Here is a 20,534-nt window from a genome sequence, read left to right as displayed (position 1 = left end):
GTTCATTACTGCATCCTCAGCAGTTCCATGGAGCAGTTGCTCAGCAAATGTTGCTTAATGGACAAATGATGAGCAATTCACTGATGATAAGGAAAGTGCTCTGTTACTATCGACTCAGCAAGAGTAATGTGATATTCAATGGTATAAATCTTTTATGTTGTGAAACAGCAAGAGATCATATTATTCAGAAATTCCTGAAGAGTATGTGTGGAGTTTGGAGTTATATTAGGTCTGAGTATTAGCAATCAGAACCAGCCATGCTATCCCAGATGCATGTCAGGATATCAATTAATTGAAAAAAAAAAAGGGAAACAATCTTTAATTATTTAACACTGTCTTTGGTCATTATTTTGCCTAACTGCATAGTTAAAGCTGTTTATTTGTCATTTTTACATTCCATATATTTTGTAGCAAATCTGATATTACAGTGATGTTTAATAGTAAGATCATGGAATCCTCAAAATCAAACTTATTTTCTGTATGCTCATCAAGTTCAGAGAGAAGGTCTTTGTATTTTGGGTTGGTTTCTCATCCCCGTAAGAATAAAGAAAAAGCATGAACCTAATTTATTGTGCCAACTGGGTTTTATAGATAATTAGCTATAATAAACTTGTTATTAACTAATGTAACATGTCCAGTTGCTACCAGTGCTACTAGACGAGCACCGTGTTATATCTTTTTGTGGGCTATCTCATTGAATCTTTGCAGTAGCCGTATTGAATATGTATTATCATTATCCCTATTGAATAGGTGCAGTATCATATACTCAGCAAGATTTAAGTCACAAGCTAGGCAGCTACTGGTTTGGAGCCATACATGGCCTTGGCTACTTAACCCACTTTTAACTGTTAAGTCATCCTGCCTCTCTACAAACACAGATAGTGTTACTGTTTCAGATTTTTTAAACATAATCTCTTTGGGATTTATACAGCATGTGTTCCACTGAACAATTAGATTATCCAGAAATATGGAATAAAATATCCTAAAGAAAAATATGTGCTTTGGAAGATTGTTGAGCATTTAGTTTGAACACAAATCAAATCCAAGTGCATAGTCCTCATAAATGAATTGAAGGAAAACATATAAATAGTACATAAATGGAGAGGCTTTTCAGTTTTCGACCACAGCTTGTGAGATATCTTCCAAATTGAAAACTTTAAGGTCACTTGATTTGCTGTTATACTGAGCTATGTTTGCATTTAGCTCAACCCCAAATGCTCAGCCATGTGCTAGCTGCAAAAAAACCCCATCACAGCAAGGATTGAGGCATGTTAGGAATGATGATACATTCCTCTACAGTCTTTGACCATTATTGCTTCTCTAGGCTCATTCTCCTCAAGAGATCACATCTACCAGTGAGGGCCAAAAGAGGACTCCCAATCCCTCCAAGAGAGCTGAATGCTATGTATCTTAAAACTGACACATTCTAATGGAATTCATTGTCTCCTCCCCACCCCAACCTTACTTCAAATATTCTGATTCTTCAGTCTTTCTCTTCTCTGAGAATGGGACTACCACCCATTTTTTTTTCCCAAAGTCAAACTGAAATATCACAATTTTCTGCTCCTATCCTTTAACCTCACAGCCAATCAATGATCAAATTCTGTTCATTCCACCTTCCAAATGTTTCTCATATTCACCACCCTAGTCCAAACCATCATATCAGCTTCCCTTTGGATTGCTTCCCCACAGTCACTCCATTCTTTCATGTCTCACCCCCACCGCTATCCCAGTCTGATCTGCAGTTGGTGTAATTTATTCTCCCTGGACTTAGAAACCATTTCTGGCTTCATTCTGCCCTCAGGTTATGCCTGTGTGACATTTGGCTTTTCTCCACCTCCCCAAACTCATTGCATATTGCTTCCTACTTTCTTCCCCTTTCTCACCAATGACTTACTGGCTCTCATAGGTCTCTGACATGCTTTATGACATTGCATCTGCCATTTCCACACCTTAGAATGCTATCATCCTCACCCCACCACCTTGACTTGTAACTCTTGCTCATTCTTTAGATCTCAGCTATACCTTAATTTTCTAGGAGCCCTTCTTTGACTACCCACACCAAGATAGTACCTCTATTTTATTCTTTCATGCATACTTACTATTTCATCATCCTTTTTCTAATTACTTTTTAGCATATCTCTCTAGACTGCTGGACTGTTAGTTTTTCACTGTATTAAGCTCAGTGCTCAATTCACCTCATGACATATGGTAGGTGTTCAATAAATATTTGGTGAATAAATCAACATGGTGGGTCCTTGAGCTGGAGCTATAGGTTCTTTGGACGAGTCATTATGGTGTGGCACCTGTTATTTTTCTACCTCTGTGAAATTCTTAAATTAGGTTTGTACCAGATTTTTGGCAGTAGCTTTTTCAAGTTTACCATCAGGGTCAGAAGAATTTCTGAAAATCAGAGCAGTGATGGCAATAGCATTTTCCAGATCTGAGCCCTTCCTGAGAGCTGTGGGAGAAGACATACACAATGATATAGCCTAAATTAGAAGTAATCTTTCTCCAAACATGGAATTATATCCTCCGTGGGAACTGAGGGGAATGGGATTAGAAAGTATATGTCAACCTGGCCCTGTTCTTGGGCCATTTGTCCCCTACTGAGAGTGGGACATGGAAGAGTTTGATCCTGTACCTTTAAGCAATGGAAACAAAATTTTTTCAGGAGTAATAGAATTGGTAGAATTAGAATGAGATTTACCACCTGCTTGCCATGTGACCTAAGAAAAAAACCTCATCTCTCTACGTTTGAGTTTTCTGATCTGTAAAATATTTATGGAGCACATCCTGTGGGCTAAGCTCAGTCCCTGGCACTGAGGATACCTCATTGAATAAAACAGAGTCCTATTCTTGTGGAGTTAATATTGCTTGTCAGACAGATCATCACCCCAGCCCAGTGTGATAAAGCAGAATGACATGCAGAACAAGCTCTTTGATGTCATGATAGATAAGCAATCTCTTTGACTCACTGCCTCAATCACAGTGATCTCTCAGCTAGTTTCTCTGGTTTAAATTTCTTGAAAGGTCAGTACTAACTCATTTCTTTCCAGTGGGTAGCAACATCAAGAACTGCACAAGGTAGATTGAAGACCATTGTAGGAGACCATTCTGCATGGTCAGGGCCCAGCTCCCACTCGGAGATACACAGGACCCACACCCATGGATAGGTTCTCCTGTGGGAAATCAGGCCTGCATTGTACCTGGGTTGCTTTGAGACTTGCTTTTTACTAAAAACTTCCTCACGCTGAATTGAGATAGCAAGTGCTTACTGTAACTTCCTAAAATCCATGCTAAACCTACCAAGGATAAGTGTAACTGGTCCAACTACTCTTCCCTTTTCATTTGCAAATATCCCTCTTCTGTGATGTGATTAGCCACATCGGCTCCACTGTTTTCTGTAAAACGTAACCACCAAAAGCCAACCTGTGCATAGTAAATGAGGACCATCATGTAATGTGACCAGCAAGAGAAATAAAGGCCTGTCATGGTGATGGAGGCCACGGCTTTTTTCTCCCCTTGAGAGGGAAGCCGCTTGCCCTTTTCCTCCACAGGACTCGGTAGTCCTTGTGAATGTCTTTCCCCTATCCACAATATTGCAGACCCCAGGAGCCAGGCTCCACATCAGACCATTCTTAAGCTCTCTCCTCTCTGAGTCCCTAATACAGTCCCTATTATAGAATTTACATTACAGTTATTGGGTGTTTAACTGGCTTTCTCCCCAGCTGGAATGCATACTCCATGGGGCCAGGGATCATGCATTTATTTATCATTATATTCCCAGGATCAACACAGATGCCAGGTGCTAATGCTGTTGAATAAATAAATAAATAAGAATAAAAAAAGAAAAAGAAACCCCACAGCTTTCAGCCTATGTTGTGTGCAATAATTGTCCATTCAAAGGCTGCTGATCAGTCAGAATAATGTAACTTGTACTGAGCAGTTACTGTGCTCTTGGTACTCCCTTAAAGGACTTAAGACATGGAGGTGACACAACCAGCTGTGGACTCTGCCCTATATATCTTGCAGTCTAGTGGAGATATAAATAAGAACCAGGAGGAACTATGTATACATATATATGTGTTATATATTTTTGATAATTATTTCTCCATAGACATAGGTAATATGCATATTTGTGACTTGTGATGTATGAGGCAAAGAAGGTCCAGAAACAGAAAAAAAATTACTTATTAGGAGAAAAGTGACTTAGATAGCTGGTCTTGGAGTTCTTTGTGAGGTATTAATATTTTAACTAAGACCCATAGGATGAGAAGAAGCCTGTTTGGTGAGAATATGGGGTCACACTGGGGTTAAGGTTGTGTAGAGCATCCCAGGCTCAGAGAGCAATAAGTGCAAAGGCTCAGATCAGGGATCTCAGATCAGTTGGAGCAGTTGAGATGAGATGGTTATGGCTACAGTCTAGAAGCTGGAAGGGGTTTGATTGGGAAAGGTAGGCAGGGTTAGAAGATGCTGATCATAGACCATGGAAGGAAACCAAGATTTTCTTTAAAGTGTAGAGAAAAAACATTGATAAGTTTTAACTATCTATTTTTTTTTTCAATTAAAGGCGAAAGGAAAGAACAAGAGTTAAAAGAAATTGATGAAGGAGGAAGTATGTGGGCTTTCTCAGTTTTTACTGTATCTCTGAGCAGGAATCAAGCTAAATGGTGCTGTTACATTTTTTGTGTCTATAAGCATCTGCTGACAAACAAAATAGAACCACAAGAATGGAATAGAATAGAGTGACAGTGACCTGAGTAAAGTGGGGAGGTTGATAGTCTTGGAGAGAAGGAAGAGACTAAAGAGCATGTATGAATGACCCACAGACATGGACAACAGTGTGGGAATTGACTGTGGGAGCGGGGGGTGGGATGGGCAGACTAGGGCAAAGGGGGAAAAACTGGTACAACTGTAATAGAATATTGATAAAAAATCTTTTAAAAAATCTGCCCAGTATTCTAGTCAATGTGTTGGCATCTCTCCTGTCATTGAGGAAATAGCCCGCTCCATTCCCCCAGGCTATTTTCCCATACCATTTAGCCTGAAGCTAGGATCATTTGGACTTCGTGATGTTACAAATGGATTACTCTTCTCTTTGATCCTCACTCAGAAGTTCTCATTTATTTGCTCCAAGCTAAAGCAAGTTGAAGACATGTGTGTATGCAGCAACCTGGTTTGGATAGAAAGTTGGACCTGCAATATACTGTGCATTTACTGTGTATGACATACTTTAATAACTTGTACAGTACCTTTAATTTTCATAATACCCATAGGAATCATTATACCATTTAACATAGTGGTTTATGATATAAATGTACCATAGTTTGTTTAACCATTCACCTTTGAGGGACATTTGAATGCTTTATAGTTTTGGCTATTACAAATCAAGCTTGTAGGAACATTTGTGTACAAGTTACTATACAAAACATAGTTTTTGTTTTCTTTGGAATAAATCCCCAAGAGTATAATTACTGGGTCATATGATAAGCCCAGTTTTTCTTTAAGAAACTACAAGCTGTTTTTTACAGTAAATGTACCGTTTTACAGTGCCATCAGCCATGTGTAAGAGATCTAGTTTTTTCTCCATCCTTTTCAGCCTTTGTACTGTCACTGTTTATTAGTCATCCTGTTGGTATGTGATAGCGTTTCAATGTGGTTTTAATTTGTATATCCTACTAGCTAATGATGCTAGATAGCTTTGCATGTGCTTAGTTGCCATCTGTATATCTTCCTTGGTGAAACGTCTGCTCAGTTCTGTTCATGGATTTTGCCAATTTTATAACTGAATTTAAAACAATTTTTGAGGCTTGAGAGTTATGTATCTATTAATAAGATTCAAGTCTTTTATAGGATCTGTGATTTGCAAATATTGTCTCTCAGTCTGTAAATTGCCTTTTTATTTTTCTCAATGGTCTGTTCTGTGGAAGAAATGTTTTCAATTTTTATAAAGTATAGCTTAACAATTTATTCTCTTATTAAAAATTTGTCCTATGCATAATAAACAGTTTTATAACTTAATGTTTTACATTTTAATCCATGATCCACTTGAGTTAATTTCTGTATAGTGTGTGGGAGTTAGGTTGAGGTTCGTTTTTTTACCTGTGGATGACCAACTCCTCCAGCACCAACTGTTGAAAACTCTGTCCTTTCTTCATTGAATTGCTTTTGCCTCTTTGTCAAAAATCAGTTGAGCATACTTATGTCAGTCAATTTCTGGGTCCCCTCTTCTGTTTCATTGACCTATGTGTCTTACCCTTTGTCACAGTGTTCTGATTCCTGTAGCTATATAGTAAGTCTTAATATTAGAAAGAGTGATTCCTGACACTTTATTTTTTCTCAAAATTATTTTGGCTATTCTAGCACCTTTCTCTTTCCATATAAATTTTAAGATAAGCTCAACTCTTAAAAAAACCCTTAAATTTTATGGAAATTGCATTAAACCTAGGAAGCAATATAGGTAAAATTGATGTCTTTACTACACTAATTCTTCCAGTCCATAAACCTTGTTTGTTTCTCCAGCATTATAGCATTTTATCAGTGATGAAAGGAGATGATCCTTCTGAGGACACAATGCTAGTAAGTGACAGAACCTGAATTTGGATCCATGTTGAAAACATAAGGCTCATGAAGACAGCGATATTTTTTTTTGCCTGTCTTTTTTTTTGTGTGGCTCATACTAGGTACTTCACAAATGAATGTCCTACTCCTTGATTTCTTCCTTGGTTTCTGATGCTCAGTCTCACCATGGCCTTTGGCTTGTGCCTTATGTTTCCTGATTCCACCTGTGTGCCCAGTGGCTGACCCTCCATCTAGCCTAAAAGCCCAGCTTTAGAAAATCCCCTGCTTTCATAATTCTATTTTTATCTCTTTTTCCCCCATCACTTTACCTCTGCCATACCTGGAAACCTGAATTAAAAATGGAATATTCCTAAATTATTCAAGATTTTCCTGCTCATCAACATACAGGGAGATGGGCATGTTTCTTTTAGCTCATGTCCTCCTTTCCTGGAATGTGTGTATTTGAAGTGGTGGGGTGCTATATGGTGGTAACTATGAATTTAAATGGCTAACGTTAATCTCTGTTTATAAATAGCTGTCTTTAAAAAGCAAATTGCTTAGAGGAAATACTTTAATTCCTTAGGAAGTAAATATTGCTTCTATAATTTTGACCAGTTGACTTCTTAATGAAAGAGAGCTTCTCTTAATTAGAAAGAGAGCTTAGTATAAAAACTGCTTTACCGGGTCTGAGACTTCTCCTGGGGGACAGTAGTCTCTGGTCCTGCTGGTTGTGCTCTTCTGGAGAGGAAGGAGTGAATTTCCAAGCTTGCAAGTGAGCTTGCAAATAATTATAGACACTTCCTTGCTTACTATGTGCCAGGTTGTTTACAAACATAATCTTATTTAATGCTTAGTAAAACCCAGAGCGGTAGGCACTGTTTGTACCTCAGTTTCACACATTGGAAATTGACATATGGAGAGATTAAGAATTTTAAGACCACATTGTTGCGCGTGGGTCACCGGCTAGCAGTGACCACGGCACACTGTGGATGGCTCGACAATACGCGAGAAAAAACACACATGCACAGAGACAAACTAGTTTCTGTGGGGAAGTAGGGACGAAATGGCCACCCCCCCTAGTGGGGAGCGCGCTGATTTACCGTCCATACCTGCTTTTATTAGGCTCATTTTGCATAATAACTCAGGTAACGTACAATACTCATTAGGGGAAGTAAGGAATATATAAAACAAAGAACTCTGCCGGTCTATTGAGTTGGGGGGTCAAAGAGCTGTAAGGCTGAGGAACAAACTAGCTTCCTCCTAAGACCCTCCTCATTCAACTGAGAGCGTTCTTAAACAAAGAAGGTTTCACAGTAATTTACATGTTCTTCCTTAGGCCTGATCACCCCGGGAAATCCGCACTTCCCAGTACCGAGCTGTACTTCCCCGTCATTGTTGCAGGCTTAGGTGGAGCGCGGGAACTAAGGCCACCGAGAGATAAGGAGATTTTCTTCCGGACGCTGAGAACTCAGACTTTGTCAAAGCCGAGGAGTGAGGGTCCATCACCCCACTTTTGCTGCAGCCCCCCAAGTCCTTCTTTTGGGGGGGCCTCCCAAAGTGATCGTGCCTGGCTTGGGTTGTTCCCCCCGTGGGGAATCTTACCCGTCTTTGGCTAACCGACCAAGCTTTTTGGGGGTTCAGTTATGAACAAAGCAGCAGAAACAGCATTCCTGCCAGGAAGATAAGCTTTTGTCTCCTTGCCGGCTCACGGTTCCAAGGGCGTTCCCTTAGCCTAGCCTAGGCGGGGGTTTCAGTTTTCTGATACCAGTCAGGGCGGTTCCCAACATATCCCCCTTTTTTAGTTTTTTTAAAAATCAATTGTGGTCGTTAAGCCTGTGAAACCTACTTTTGCTGTTTTCGAATGCAAATCAGAAGAAAAGCAACATCTACATACATCATAAGGCAATAATAGAAATATAAAGCAGAAACTAAATTCTATGGGTGGTGAATACCTAAATTTCTAAATTCAGTGCAAGAAAACATATTAAGGGAAAAAACAAAAGTAATAGGTCTGATTACATTTCAATCTTTGAGAGAAATTACATAGATATCAGGAAAGGCAAATTACAAGGCAGTTTGAGCATAATGCAAGCCTGACTTCTTACGAGAGGATTTCTTAACAGGTGCAGTTCTGCGCACCGACTCATCACCTACTTTCTTACGTGGGTGTTGAGTTTTAATTTTACGCCTGCCAGAGTGGTTTCTCATACCTTCTCCCTTGTTTTCAGTTAGGACTGCTAAGGGTTCCATAAAGGTGGCTACCTGCTGGTCTCTGACACGACCCTGGGAAAACAATTTGCAAATACACCGAAGTACACAAATCAATATCACAATCAGTAAACAACCAGCAGCTCCAAAAACCCAAATTCTCAAATTAATTCCATCAAACCATGTTTTAGGATTCAGCCAATTAATATTTTCATTAAGGGCTCGAAAAATGTCCTGTTTGGTTAAACGTTGAATGTCCTGCAGCTGATGATGTAACTCCAACTGCAATTTATCAATTTGTCCTTTTAAGTTAGTGGAGAAAGCTCCCCTCAAGCGATGTTGTATATCAGTCCAAGTATGTTGGCTGGAATTCCATTGTAGCGGTGTGACGCACAGTCTGGAGAAACTAGGGTCACAGGTTAGGTGCTGACAAGTCACGAGAGCGTCCTGGCGTTTGCCAATCCAGTCCAGTGCTGATTCAACTGCAGAAAGGCGGATCAGGATCTCCTGATCTATTTGAGCCTGTTGGACTAATTCTAAAGTAGCATTGATTAAACCATAAGTGCAACCAGGTGTTAACAAACTGTCGGACTCATAAGGAGAGCAGTGCATTGTTAAATGCTATAATGCCATTTGGATTCATTCATTTTTCTGGTCATATTCTGGAGATAACAGATTTGGAAAGAGTTGGAAGGCACAATTAAATCATAACCACTATTAACGACTGATCTTGTTAGATTTATGCAAAGAGACCTTATGTCATCATTCACTCCTTTAGAATGCCAAATTCTGGAGGGATCAGGTAGGGAGAAAAATATAAAGTGTGAAGGAAAATCCTTTTCCTTCTGCTATCTACCAGGCTTCTTAAAACTTTCACTTCCACAGACCTTCTGCAACATTCACAAACTCTCTATTCTTTTTCATACACTTTCTGATATCCACCAAGATTGCATCTCCATGTCTTATACCTTCAATTACTAACACACACCACATAATTCTTTCTTAAAACGTTTACTTCCACAGACTTTCTGAAACATTCACAAACCTTCTAATCTGTCTTTCATACCCCTTCTGATATTCACCAAGATTGCATTTCCATGCCTTATACCTTCAATTATTAACTAACATCACATAACTTCTTTCCTAAAACCTTTACTTTTCTATTTATCTTTACAGTTTCCCATTTACATTCCTAGAGTGTGAAGTTTCAACCTTCCCTGGAATCCTCAATTTCCTTTTCAGAGCAGATACAGAGCAAAATCCATCCTTCTCTGTGGGGGTGAAGGTGGGGCCTCCGTGATCTGCTCACTCAATTTGCACACCGTTTCACTGTCAGAATCAGATTCATCATCATCTAGCTCTGTTTTCTTTGCCCAAATGAACTCGAGAGAATCCCTGACAAGCCTCCAGGTTACAAAGGTGTGTGCACCAATAGATATACCACTGTTTTGCAAAGATTTCAACCTTTCACCCACTTTTTTTCAAACATCAATGTCTAACGTCCCTCTACCAGGAAATGAAGGACAATATTTTCTTATAGATTGCAAAAGCTGAACCAAATGCTTTTCTTTCTTATACTTTGCTTCTTTAAGAACTTCTTGTAATATACGCAGAAAAGATTTCTGCCCTTTAGATAAGTTACAACCCGTGTTTACCTTCCTTCCTTTTTTTTTAAAGAAAAAAGCTTACTTTTATTTACTTTTAATTGGCCAAAATAAATCACCTGATTACTTTTTTTCAAGGCAAATCGTTTGTTTTTTTCAAACTTGAGAATTAAATTACTATTTACCCAATTATAGGCGGTCGCGAAGAGAGAAACGACCTAGAAAAGAAAGACCTACTTCCCTGAAAATTCAACGCATCCCACGACAAGCCCGAGAAAGAGTTCGGGGTCGTTGGCCCTTACCTGGGCTGTTAGCGCGCAAATCCACCCGAAGTTGATGCGTTGTCCACAGCGACGGCTCGTAGCCGCTGGTTCCAAGTGGTCTCGAACGGGGTCCCACCTCTGTGGTCCCGAATCGCTGCCCCACGTTTGGGCGCCAGCTGTTGCGCGTGGGTCACCGGCCAGCAGTGACCACGGAACGCTGTGGATGGCTCGACGATAAACACGCGAGAAAAAAACATGCACAGAGACAAACTAGTTTCTGTGGGGAAGTAGGGACAGAAATGGCCACCCCCCTCTAGTGGGGAGCGCGCTGATTTACCGTCCATACCTGCTTTTATTAGGCTCATTTTGCATAATAACTCAGGTAACGTACAATACTCATTAGGGGAAGTAAGGAATATATAAAACAAAGAACTCTGCCGGTCTATTGAGTTGGGGGTCAAAGAGCTGTAAGGCTGAGGAACAAACTAGCTTCCTCCTAAGACCCTCCTCATTCAACTGAGAGCGTTCTTAAACAAAGAAGGTTTCACAGTAATTTACATGTTCTTCCTTAGGCCTGATCACCCCGGGAAATCCGCACTTCCCAGTACCGAGCTGTACTTCCCCGTCATTGTTGCAGGCTTAGGTGGAGCGCGGGAACTAAGGCCACCGAGAGATAAGGAGATTTTCTTCCGGACGCTGAGAACTCAGACTTTGTCAAAGCCGAGGAGTGAGGGTCCATCACCCACTTTTGCTGCAGCCCCCCAAGTCCTTCTTTTGGGGGGCCTCCCAAAAGTGATCGTGCCTGGCTTGGGTTGTTCCCCCGTGGGGAATCTTACCCGTCTTTGGCTAACCGACCAAGCTTTTTGGGGGGGTTCAGTTATGAACAAAGCAGCAGAAACAGCATTCCTGCCAGGAAGATAAGCTTTTGTCTCCTTGCCGGCTCACGGTTCCAAGGGCGTTCCCTTAGCCTAGCCTAGGCGGGGGTTTCAGTTTTCTGATACCAGTCAGGGCGGTTCCCAACACCACATTGCTCAGAAGTGACAGAGAAAAGATTTGAATGTCTGTCTGACTTCAAAACTCATGGGCAGATCTGCCACTTTAGATTATCCGCTTGAAAGGGTATCCCTACAAAGGCTGTGGAGTCCAGACATTTTCCAACCCTTGGTTGAAGTACAGGTCTGATTGCTCTATAGATGGGGAATCCATAAGAATAGCCAGCTTTCTTCCATCTCCTCCATTCCTTTAAACATAACATGTGTTTTCTCCTGACTATAAAATAGCATATGCTGCTGGAGTTCCGGCGAAGATGGAGGCATAGGTAGAAGTGCTTTGTTTCCTTGCATGACCAAAAGAAGGATAACAACCAATTTAAAAATAAACAAACCAAAAAAAACCCCAACCAGAACTGCCAGAAAATCAAACTTCATGGAATTCCAAAAACCAAGGAGTTAAACTTTCATCTAGACCTGTAGGACAGATGGAGATGGACAGCCATAGTGAAGAGGATGCATGGCAAAGTGGCAGACTGCACAGGCAAGGCAGGGGCTGACTGATCAGGAAACTAAAGACTCAAAACCTCTGGCTATAAAATCCAATGTGGGTTTTGAAGGCAGGAGAAACTTCCAGTCTCATAGGAGAGTTCACTAGAGAGGCCCACAGGATCCTAGCATGTACACAAACCAACCAACCTGGGAATCAGCACTGGAAAGGGCACAGTCCACCTGTGGGAAGTGAAGGAAGTGACAGAAAACAGGGACAGAGCAGAGTGAGCAGCATTGTTCCCTCTCTGACTCCTCCCTAACACACAGTGCTGCATCCCAGCAAAGAGAGTTGCCCTGCCCTGGTGAATACTAAGGCTCCACCCCTTACAATGTAACAGGTGTACCCAGACAAAGAAATATGACCCAAAGGAAAGAACAGATCAAAACTCTAGAAAAAGAACTAAGCAATGAGAAGATAGATAACCTGTCAGATGCAGAGTTCAAAATACAGGTAATCAGGATGTTCAGAGAAATGATTGATTTTGGTTGCAAAATGAAGGAACAAATGAAGGCTATACAAAGTGAAATAAAGGGAAATATACAGGGAACCAACAGTGAAGGGGAGGAAACCAGGACTCAAATCAATGATTTGGAACCAAAGGAAGAAATAAATATCCAACTGGAACAGAATGAAGAAACAAGAATTCAAAAAAATGAGGAGAGACTTGGGAACCTCTGGGACAACTTCAAATGCTCCAAAATCTGAATCATAGGGGTGCTAGAAGGAAAAGAAGAATACCAAGTAATTGATAACTTATTCAACAAATAATGAAGTAGAACTTTTTCCATCTGGCAAAGGAAATAGACTTCCAGGAAGCCCAGAGAATCCCAAAGAAATTGGATCCAAGGAGGACATAGCAAGGCACATCATAATTATATTATCCATGATTAAAGATAAGAAAAGAATCTTAAAAGCAGCAAGAAAAAAGGAGAGAGTTACCTCCAAAGGAATTCCCATAATACTATCAGCTGATTTCTCAAAAGAAATCTTTCAGGCAAGAAGGGGCTGGAAAGAAGTATTCCAAGTCATGAAAGGCAAGAACCTTCATCCAAGATTACTCTATCCAGCAAAACTATCATTTAGAAAGGAAGGGCAGATAAAGTGCTTCCCAGATAAGGTCAAGTTAAAGGAGTTCATCAACACTATGCCCTTATTATATGAAATGTTAAAGGGACTTACCTAAGAAAAAGAAGATGATAAAAAAAATATGAACAGTAAAATAACAAAACACTCACAACTATCAATAGCTGAACCTAAAAAACAAAAACAAAAATAAACTAAGCAAACAGCTAGAACAGAAACAGAATCACAGAAATGAAGATCACATGGAGGGTTATCTGGGGGGAGGTGGAGTGGGGAGAATGGGGGAAAAGTACAGGGAATAAGAAGCATAATATGTAGGCCCACAATAGACAGGGGGAGGTTAAGAATACTATAGGAAATGGAGAAGCCAAAGAACTTATATGTTTGCCTCATGGACATGAACTAAGTTGGGGGAAAGATGGTGGGAGGGGGTATACAAGGTGGAGGGGATTGAGGGAGAGAAAAAAATGGGACAACTCTAATAGCATAATAAATTAAATGTATTTTTTAAAGAATAAGTATTTTTGGTAGGTACAAAACAGACAGGGGGTGTTAAGAACAGTATAGGAAATGGAAAAGACAAAGAACTTACATGAACTAAGGGGTCAGAGGGATTGCTGGAGGGAATGGTGGAACCAGGTGGAGGAGGCAATAGGGGAAAAATTGGGACAACTGTAATAGCATGATCAGTAAAATATATTATGAAAATAAAATTTCAAAAAAAAAATAAAGAGTTTAGTAGGAAGTGTAGATTTCCAAGCCCCATTATCTTCATTTTGGGGTTAGAGCACTGAGCAATATCGAGAGAAGAATCCTTGATTTCCTTGAGCTTTGGTTCTAGCAGACAGTAGTGTTGAATGATTATGAAGCTCATTCTCTTTGCCAACCACTTATGCAGTGCATGTACACAAGTTAACTCATTTAAATCTTCTATCAGCCCTTTGAGGAGGTTTTAATATCATACCTACATTATAGATGGGAAAACTGAGGTACAGAGAGGTTTTGTAGCTTGCTGAAGGTCACACAGCCAGTCTTGCTCCTCACCATGATGCATATTCACCATAATGCATATTGCCTCTAGGTATTGTTTTTCAGGCATCGTATTCTTTTTTAAAAAATATTTTATTTATTTACTTTTAGAGAGAGGGGATGGGAAGGAGAAGGGGATAAACATCAATGTGTGGTTGTCTCTCCCATACCCCCCCACTGGGGATGTGGCCCAGAACCCAGGCATGTGCCCTGACTGGGAATTGAACCAGTGACCCTTTGGTTTGCAGGCCCAAGCTCAATCCACTGAGCTATACCAGCCAGGGCTCCAGCATTTTATTCTGTAGGACACTTTCCCAAACCCTGACATTGGGCTACATGTCCCTCCTTTGTTCTTACTTCTCTAAACATAAACTTATCACAACCTCACACTAATACACCATTTATCTGTCTGAATTACCTTCTAGAATGGTGCTGTCCAAAAGTAATGTAATGTGATCCATAATAATAAATTAAACTTTTCTAGTAGCCACATCAAAAACGTAAAAAAGAAACATTAAATTAACAAAATACCATTTTAACATGTGATCAGTACAGATGATTGAAATATATTACTCTATTTTACCATCTCCTAAATTTGACATATATTGAATATTTTATACTTATAGCATGTTTCAGTTCAAACTGACCATGCTTTAAGTGTTTGATATCTACATGTGGCTAGTGGGTACCATATTGAACAGTGCAGTTCTAGATTGCATTTCCTGGAACAATTAGTGCATCTTATTAACCTTTGCTCATTCCCAGGACCTGGCATGTTGTAGGACTCAGTATATGTGTGCTAAACCAAGCTGGCTTAAACTTCAGAACAATGCTCTGCCTCTTTCTCCTCACCTGCCCTGGAGCACGGAACCCTAAACATGAAACTTTTGATAAAGTAAGTTTCTGAAACTTTACTCTAATAGGAACACAACTCTCAGTACAGCAAGCTATCAGAATCACCTCATTTTAGAACTTTTTGTAATATTCATTATTTTTGGAAATGAAGACCTACAGGAGAAAAGTTTGAGTTCACATGGGTAGTATATGTCAGAATTAAAAACTATACCTCTCTCTTTTTCTTGCTAGTTCAATAGTTTATCCAATCCTCTAGTACATCCGAAACTTTTCCACTATAAAATGACTTGGGATGTTCAAGGCAAATATGTTCTCATTCTCCATTCCCACCCTTCAAGAGACAAGGGCATAAGCCCATATAACTAGAGAAAATGTGGGTTCATATTGATTTCTGTTCCATGATCTACCTACTTATGTCTGATATCAATGAATAACATTTAAAATTATTTACAATTGAATAAAACACATTCTAGGAAGATATGCCATGGTGACCCTGTGTTTTCTTAAGGTATGGGAATAAATGTGGCACAAATGTAGAGTCTGGGACTAATAACAATGAGTATGTTTGTGAGTGGGGTAGGGGGCAGCGAAGGTGATAGGGTTACAATCCCCACCTTAGCCTCTCAGAGGGAGGAAGTATTAGAAATGTTATGAATATTTATCATGTCATGGACATGATGTTGTCATAGAAATTATCAAAAATACCTGAAATTGTGTAAATTATAAAACAGAAATCATGGGTCTCATGTTGTGATAGTGTAAAAATAAATTTTCATTAAGATGAAGACTTGTTTATATGAAAATAAGAGAGTCTCCTTTGGTGACATTGACTAGCCATCTATGAGTAAAAATAACTGCATATAGTAATATCCAGCTGGGCCTGTTTCTCTGTAAACATGCTAGGTCACATGTTTTACAGTAAGATAATGATCTAAATATATGAGTGTTTTTTTCCTTATATTCTTATTGCCATAGCAATAGTGTTAAGTTTAAAGATGTTTTACCTATAAAAATGAAATGATTTAAAAAAATTATTTTATTGTTGTTCAATTACAGTTGTGTGCATTTTCCCTCCACCACTCCCTCTCACCCCAGCCAAACTGACTTTCTTCCCTCGCTTCCACCCTCTCCCTTGGTTTTGTCCATGCATCCTTTATAGTAATTCCTGAAAACCCTTTCCCCCCACTGTTCCCTCCCTCCTTTCCTCTGGTTACTGTCAGATTGTTCTAAATTTTAGTGTCTCTAGTTATATTTGCTTTTTTCTTTTGTTGATTATGTTCCAGTTAAAGGTGAGATCATATGGTATTTGTCCCTCACCACCTGGCTTATTTCACTTAGCATAATGCTTCAGTTTCATCCATGCTGTCACAAAAGGAAGGAGCTCCTTCTTTCTCTCTGCTGCATAGTATTCCTAAAAATGGAATTCTGAGGACAAATATTTACACTTTGGGAGTTGGCCACATTGTTTTCCCTTAATCAACAGGGGCAGTTGGGGGTTGATTGTATCCGGAGTTACACTGAACATTCACAAATTAGTTGTTAATTGTCTTGCTCTGGACTCAGTGAGAATGCCAGCGATGGAGAGATAGCTGGTGCCCATAGGAATCACACTGATTTAGGAATTGGGATCCATCATAACTTGGCCTTTAATGGGCTAAGTTTTGGTGGGCTAATTCTTATCACTGGATCTCAGTTCCCAAATCTTTAAAAAGAACAGCATGAATGTTTGATGATTTATCCACAGTTCCCTTATATCTTTGGCATGCCCTAATGTCCTGTTATTTTTAACTCTTGGCATACTGTCATAGTAGAAAAGAAACATACATTTTAGTCGCCCACACCTTACCTTTTATTGAAGCCAGTTGTTTGGATATTGAAATGCTGCCAACAAAATGAAAGAAACATAATGATTCTGGGAGTTTGGGTATTGATATTAGTATCTAAAGTAGAGCAGTACAACAGCTAAAAGATTAATTATGTTCAATAAATATTCACTGAGCATTCTGGTGGAACAACCATTTATCTGTCTTTTAAAATTCTTTCTTCCCTTGACACAGTTAGGTAAAGTGCTTGACAATGGCTGGCCCACATACCCTTGTCTTTTGGTATTTATGTGAACAGTGACTAAATCCATCCCAATGGAGAAGAGGTAGAAGAGAAGTAATCACTTTTCAGATGAGCTCTTACACAGGTTTTTCCATTCCCCACTGATTAAGATAGAAATTATCAGAGATAATTTAGAAGCCACTTGTTGAAGCCATGAGCCCCATCAGCCTGTGTCCAGATATGTTTGTATAGAGTAAAAACTTGAGCCTAATGAATCAGAAGGTGAAAAAGGAGAAAGAGTGCTATGAGCAGAGGAAACAGAGTGAGCTGAGACTCAGACATGGGAGACACTGTGGTATTAGTGAAGAGCCAAAGGAAATAAAGTGTGGCTGGAACCTGGAGAAGGAAAGAGATACTGGTAGAAGGTGAGGCTGCAGTCATAAGCCAGAGCCAAAACATGGTTGAGCCTTACGAAGACCTCAGGTTGTTACCCTAGGGGCACTGGAAAGGAAGGGAATAACATGATGAGATTTCCAATTTGGGAAGTTATTTCACCTGATATATGAGGACATTAGAAAGAGGCCAGATGGGAAATGGGAAGATGACTCTTACTCCTTTAAAAAGACCATATCAATGTGTGCTTGATATATCAGCCCCTGATGGCTTGAGTGGTTTTGAGAAAGCCAATAAGAACAATAGAACTTGGTCATATCTTTAACATATATCTTTGGTTGTATTATATCCTTAAAGGGAACATTTAGGTTCAAGATCTGGTTTTGGCATCAACTTGTTAAGAGATCATTTTTCTTATCAAACTAGGAAGCTGGACTCTATAATATACTGGACCTTTTATGGTCTTCTTAGGGAACTCCTCTTGATTTTCTAGAAATTCTGGAAAATTACTGTCTCCTTCATAGGATAAAGGATGTGCCATCTTTTCACTTTACGCAATGTGCACTTGCCACATGACTTGTATGCCATGGCCTCCTCAATTAGTTTCTGAGGCTCTTGAAAGCAAACCTATGAAGATTGTCCCATGTCTCCCACCCTGGGCTAAGTGTTCAAAAATTTTTTCTGAATTCAAGTAGGCCCCCTAAAGGGAATTACACGACAAAATATATATTTCATTTATTAGTCATAATTTTGCATATTTGAATAATATAAACAACTTCCTCTGCCATGTATAATTTAAAAGAATATGTTGTATAGTTAATATCACCAACAATTTTGATTTACAAATATTTTTCAAGAGCAAGCAGAGATATTTGAATTAATTGTATCTCCTTTACAGTTTTCAATTAAAGGTGAAAATTTATTCCCTTTATTTTTCAAATTCAATTTAAAGATAGACTGGATTACTGACTGAAGTGGTGCAGTTGGTTGAGCATCATCCTGCAAAGCAAAAGGTCACTAGTTCCATTCTCCATTGGAGCATATACCTGGGTTGTGCATTTGGTCCCTGGGTGGGCAGATATGAGAGGCAACCGATTGTTTTTCCTCTCCATGTCTTTCTTCCTGTCTTCCCCTCTCTCTTAAAAAAAAAAGAGTCTTTTTAAAAATCTGTATTGGGGTGGGTAACAGGCACTGAACCTGCAATATCTTGGATATGAAGTTGTTGAGATGAACTTTTTGGAAATACACCTGAAAGCTCAAATGAAACTCAACAAAGGAGATCCAAATGCTACTGACTTTTGGGCATTTTCTTAGATGCTAAGGTGGACATTGGGACTGTAGAAGGATTGAGATCCCCTTCCAAGTGCAGAGCTTGCTCCTGGGTACTTTGCATACAGTCTCACATACTTTGCTGTCTTGTTGTGTGTTGGCCGTTCCTAAACAACAGTCACTTGCCTACTGTTACTATTGTCATTTACTTCATAACAAGCATACAATGGCACTTTTACAGGAGATTAACCCACTGTTGTTATACATACACATTAAACCATTCTTGCATTGAACAAATATTTGAGTGCCTACTGTGGAGCAGGCACATTACAATATATTGGGGATGGGGACATAACAGTGAGGCAAAATCAGATATAGACTTCGATCTCAGCTTATAATCAGAAAGAATGATTGAAATTAATTAATTAATTAATCACACCATGACACTCATGAATCATTATAAGGGCAAGCAAGGAGGGTTTCATTGAGATTGCTGTCAGTCATGAGAGTCAGGGATACATCCCTGGTGAAGTGATGTTTGATGATGAGCAGAAATTAAGTATGTGAAAGGAAAAGGGATCCATGTTGCAGGCAGATGGAATAGGCTGTGCTAAACTCAGTGGCAGGAAGGAGTCTGATGAACAGGGGAAACTGAAAGGCCAGTGTGGCTGGACTAGAGAATAGAGAGGGACTGAGGCTCCAGCTGAGGATGAAGAGGAGGCATGGAGACTAGACAATGCAGGAACTTGTGGGCCACCACAGGGAATTTTCATTCTATGTCAAAAGAATAGGAAATAATTTGTGAGTATTAAGCAAGAAGCTTAATAATGTTAGATGGACATTTTGGAAAAATCACTCCAGCTTCAATGTGCTTAATGGTTTAGAGAGGTGGCCAGAATAAATGCAGCAAGACTGGTAGGGAGGCTCTTTCACTTGTGTTAGCATAGAGCTTTGTGTGAAAACTGAGAATGTGCCAACTCAATTATATTTGTCTGGGTCAGAGAAGACATGACCAATCATTATTTAGATCACTGTTGGGTTGATGGATGGGAAGAGGTAGCTCTCAAGAGAAGTTAAGAATAATCATTGCTCAGGCTTCAAGTTGGCTCCAGGGACATGCCATCTTATTACTGTATCACTGGTCACTGTTCCACCATATAGCCATGTCACTCTCTCATTGCTTGCTTCTTTGGGTTTTCTTTTTTCTCATCCTTCTACCTCCTGATCAATTTCCTTAGCATTTTTCTTTTTTTTAAGATTTTATTTATTTTTTAGAGAGGGAAGGGAGGGAAGGGGGGGAGAGAGAGAGAGAGAGAGAGAGAGAGAGAGAGAGAGAGAGAGAGAGAGAGAAACATCAATGTGCAGTTGCTGGGGGTTATGGCCTGCAACCCAGGAATGTACCCTGGCTGGGAATCGAACCTGGGACACTTTGGTTCCCAGCCTGCTCTCAATCCACTGAGCTACGCCAGCCAGGGCTAGCATTTTTCATTTAAACTTGGGAGGGAGAGTTTCATTTGCCTCACTGATTTATGGTTGCCCATACTGATCAGGGCTTTAATGCCAGCATACCCCATACATTGTCAGTTTGCCTATGTAATTATCCACCTTGGATCAGGTGATGACCTTGAGCCAACCAAACTGCTCAAGTTAAAATCTAGAGCTGGTTACCTCAGGAGAG

At 39.8% G+C, this 20,534-nt stretch overlaps 1 protein-coding gene across 1 annotated transcript; it reads right to left on the bottom strand.

The window, feature by feature from the left end:
• Positions 1–366: 366 nt before the first annotated feature.
• On the bottom strand, positions 367–18,992 carry SNTN (sentan, cilia apical structure protein). The gene is given in 4 exon segments (XM_045832021.1): positions 367–561; positions 2,322–2,461; positions 16,995–17,029; positions 18,880–18,992. Coding segments are annotated over 4 exon segments (483 nt in total).
• Positions 18,993–20,534: the final 1,542 nt, after the last annotated feature.

The sequence above is a fragment of the Phyllostomus hastatus genome, unplaced genomic scaffold (assembly GCF_019186645.2).
Source record: "Phyllostomus hastatus isolate PE091 unplaced genomic scaffold, TTU_PhHast_1.1 phas_contig_16, whole genome shotgun sequence".
Lineage (NCBI taxonomy): Eukaryota > Metazoa > Chordata > Mammalia > Chiroptera > Phyllostomidae > Phyllostomus > Phyllostomus hastatus.
Note: the sequence above shows the minus strand (reverse complement) of the source record. Positions and strands in the feature narration are given on the sequence as shown.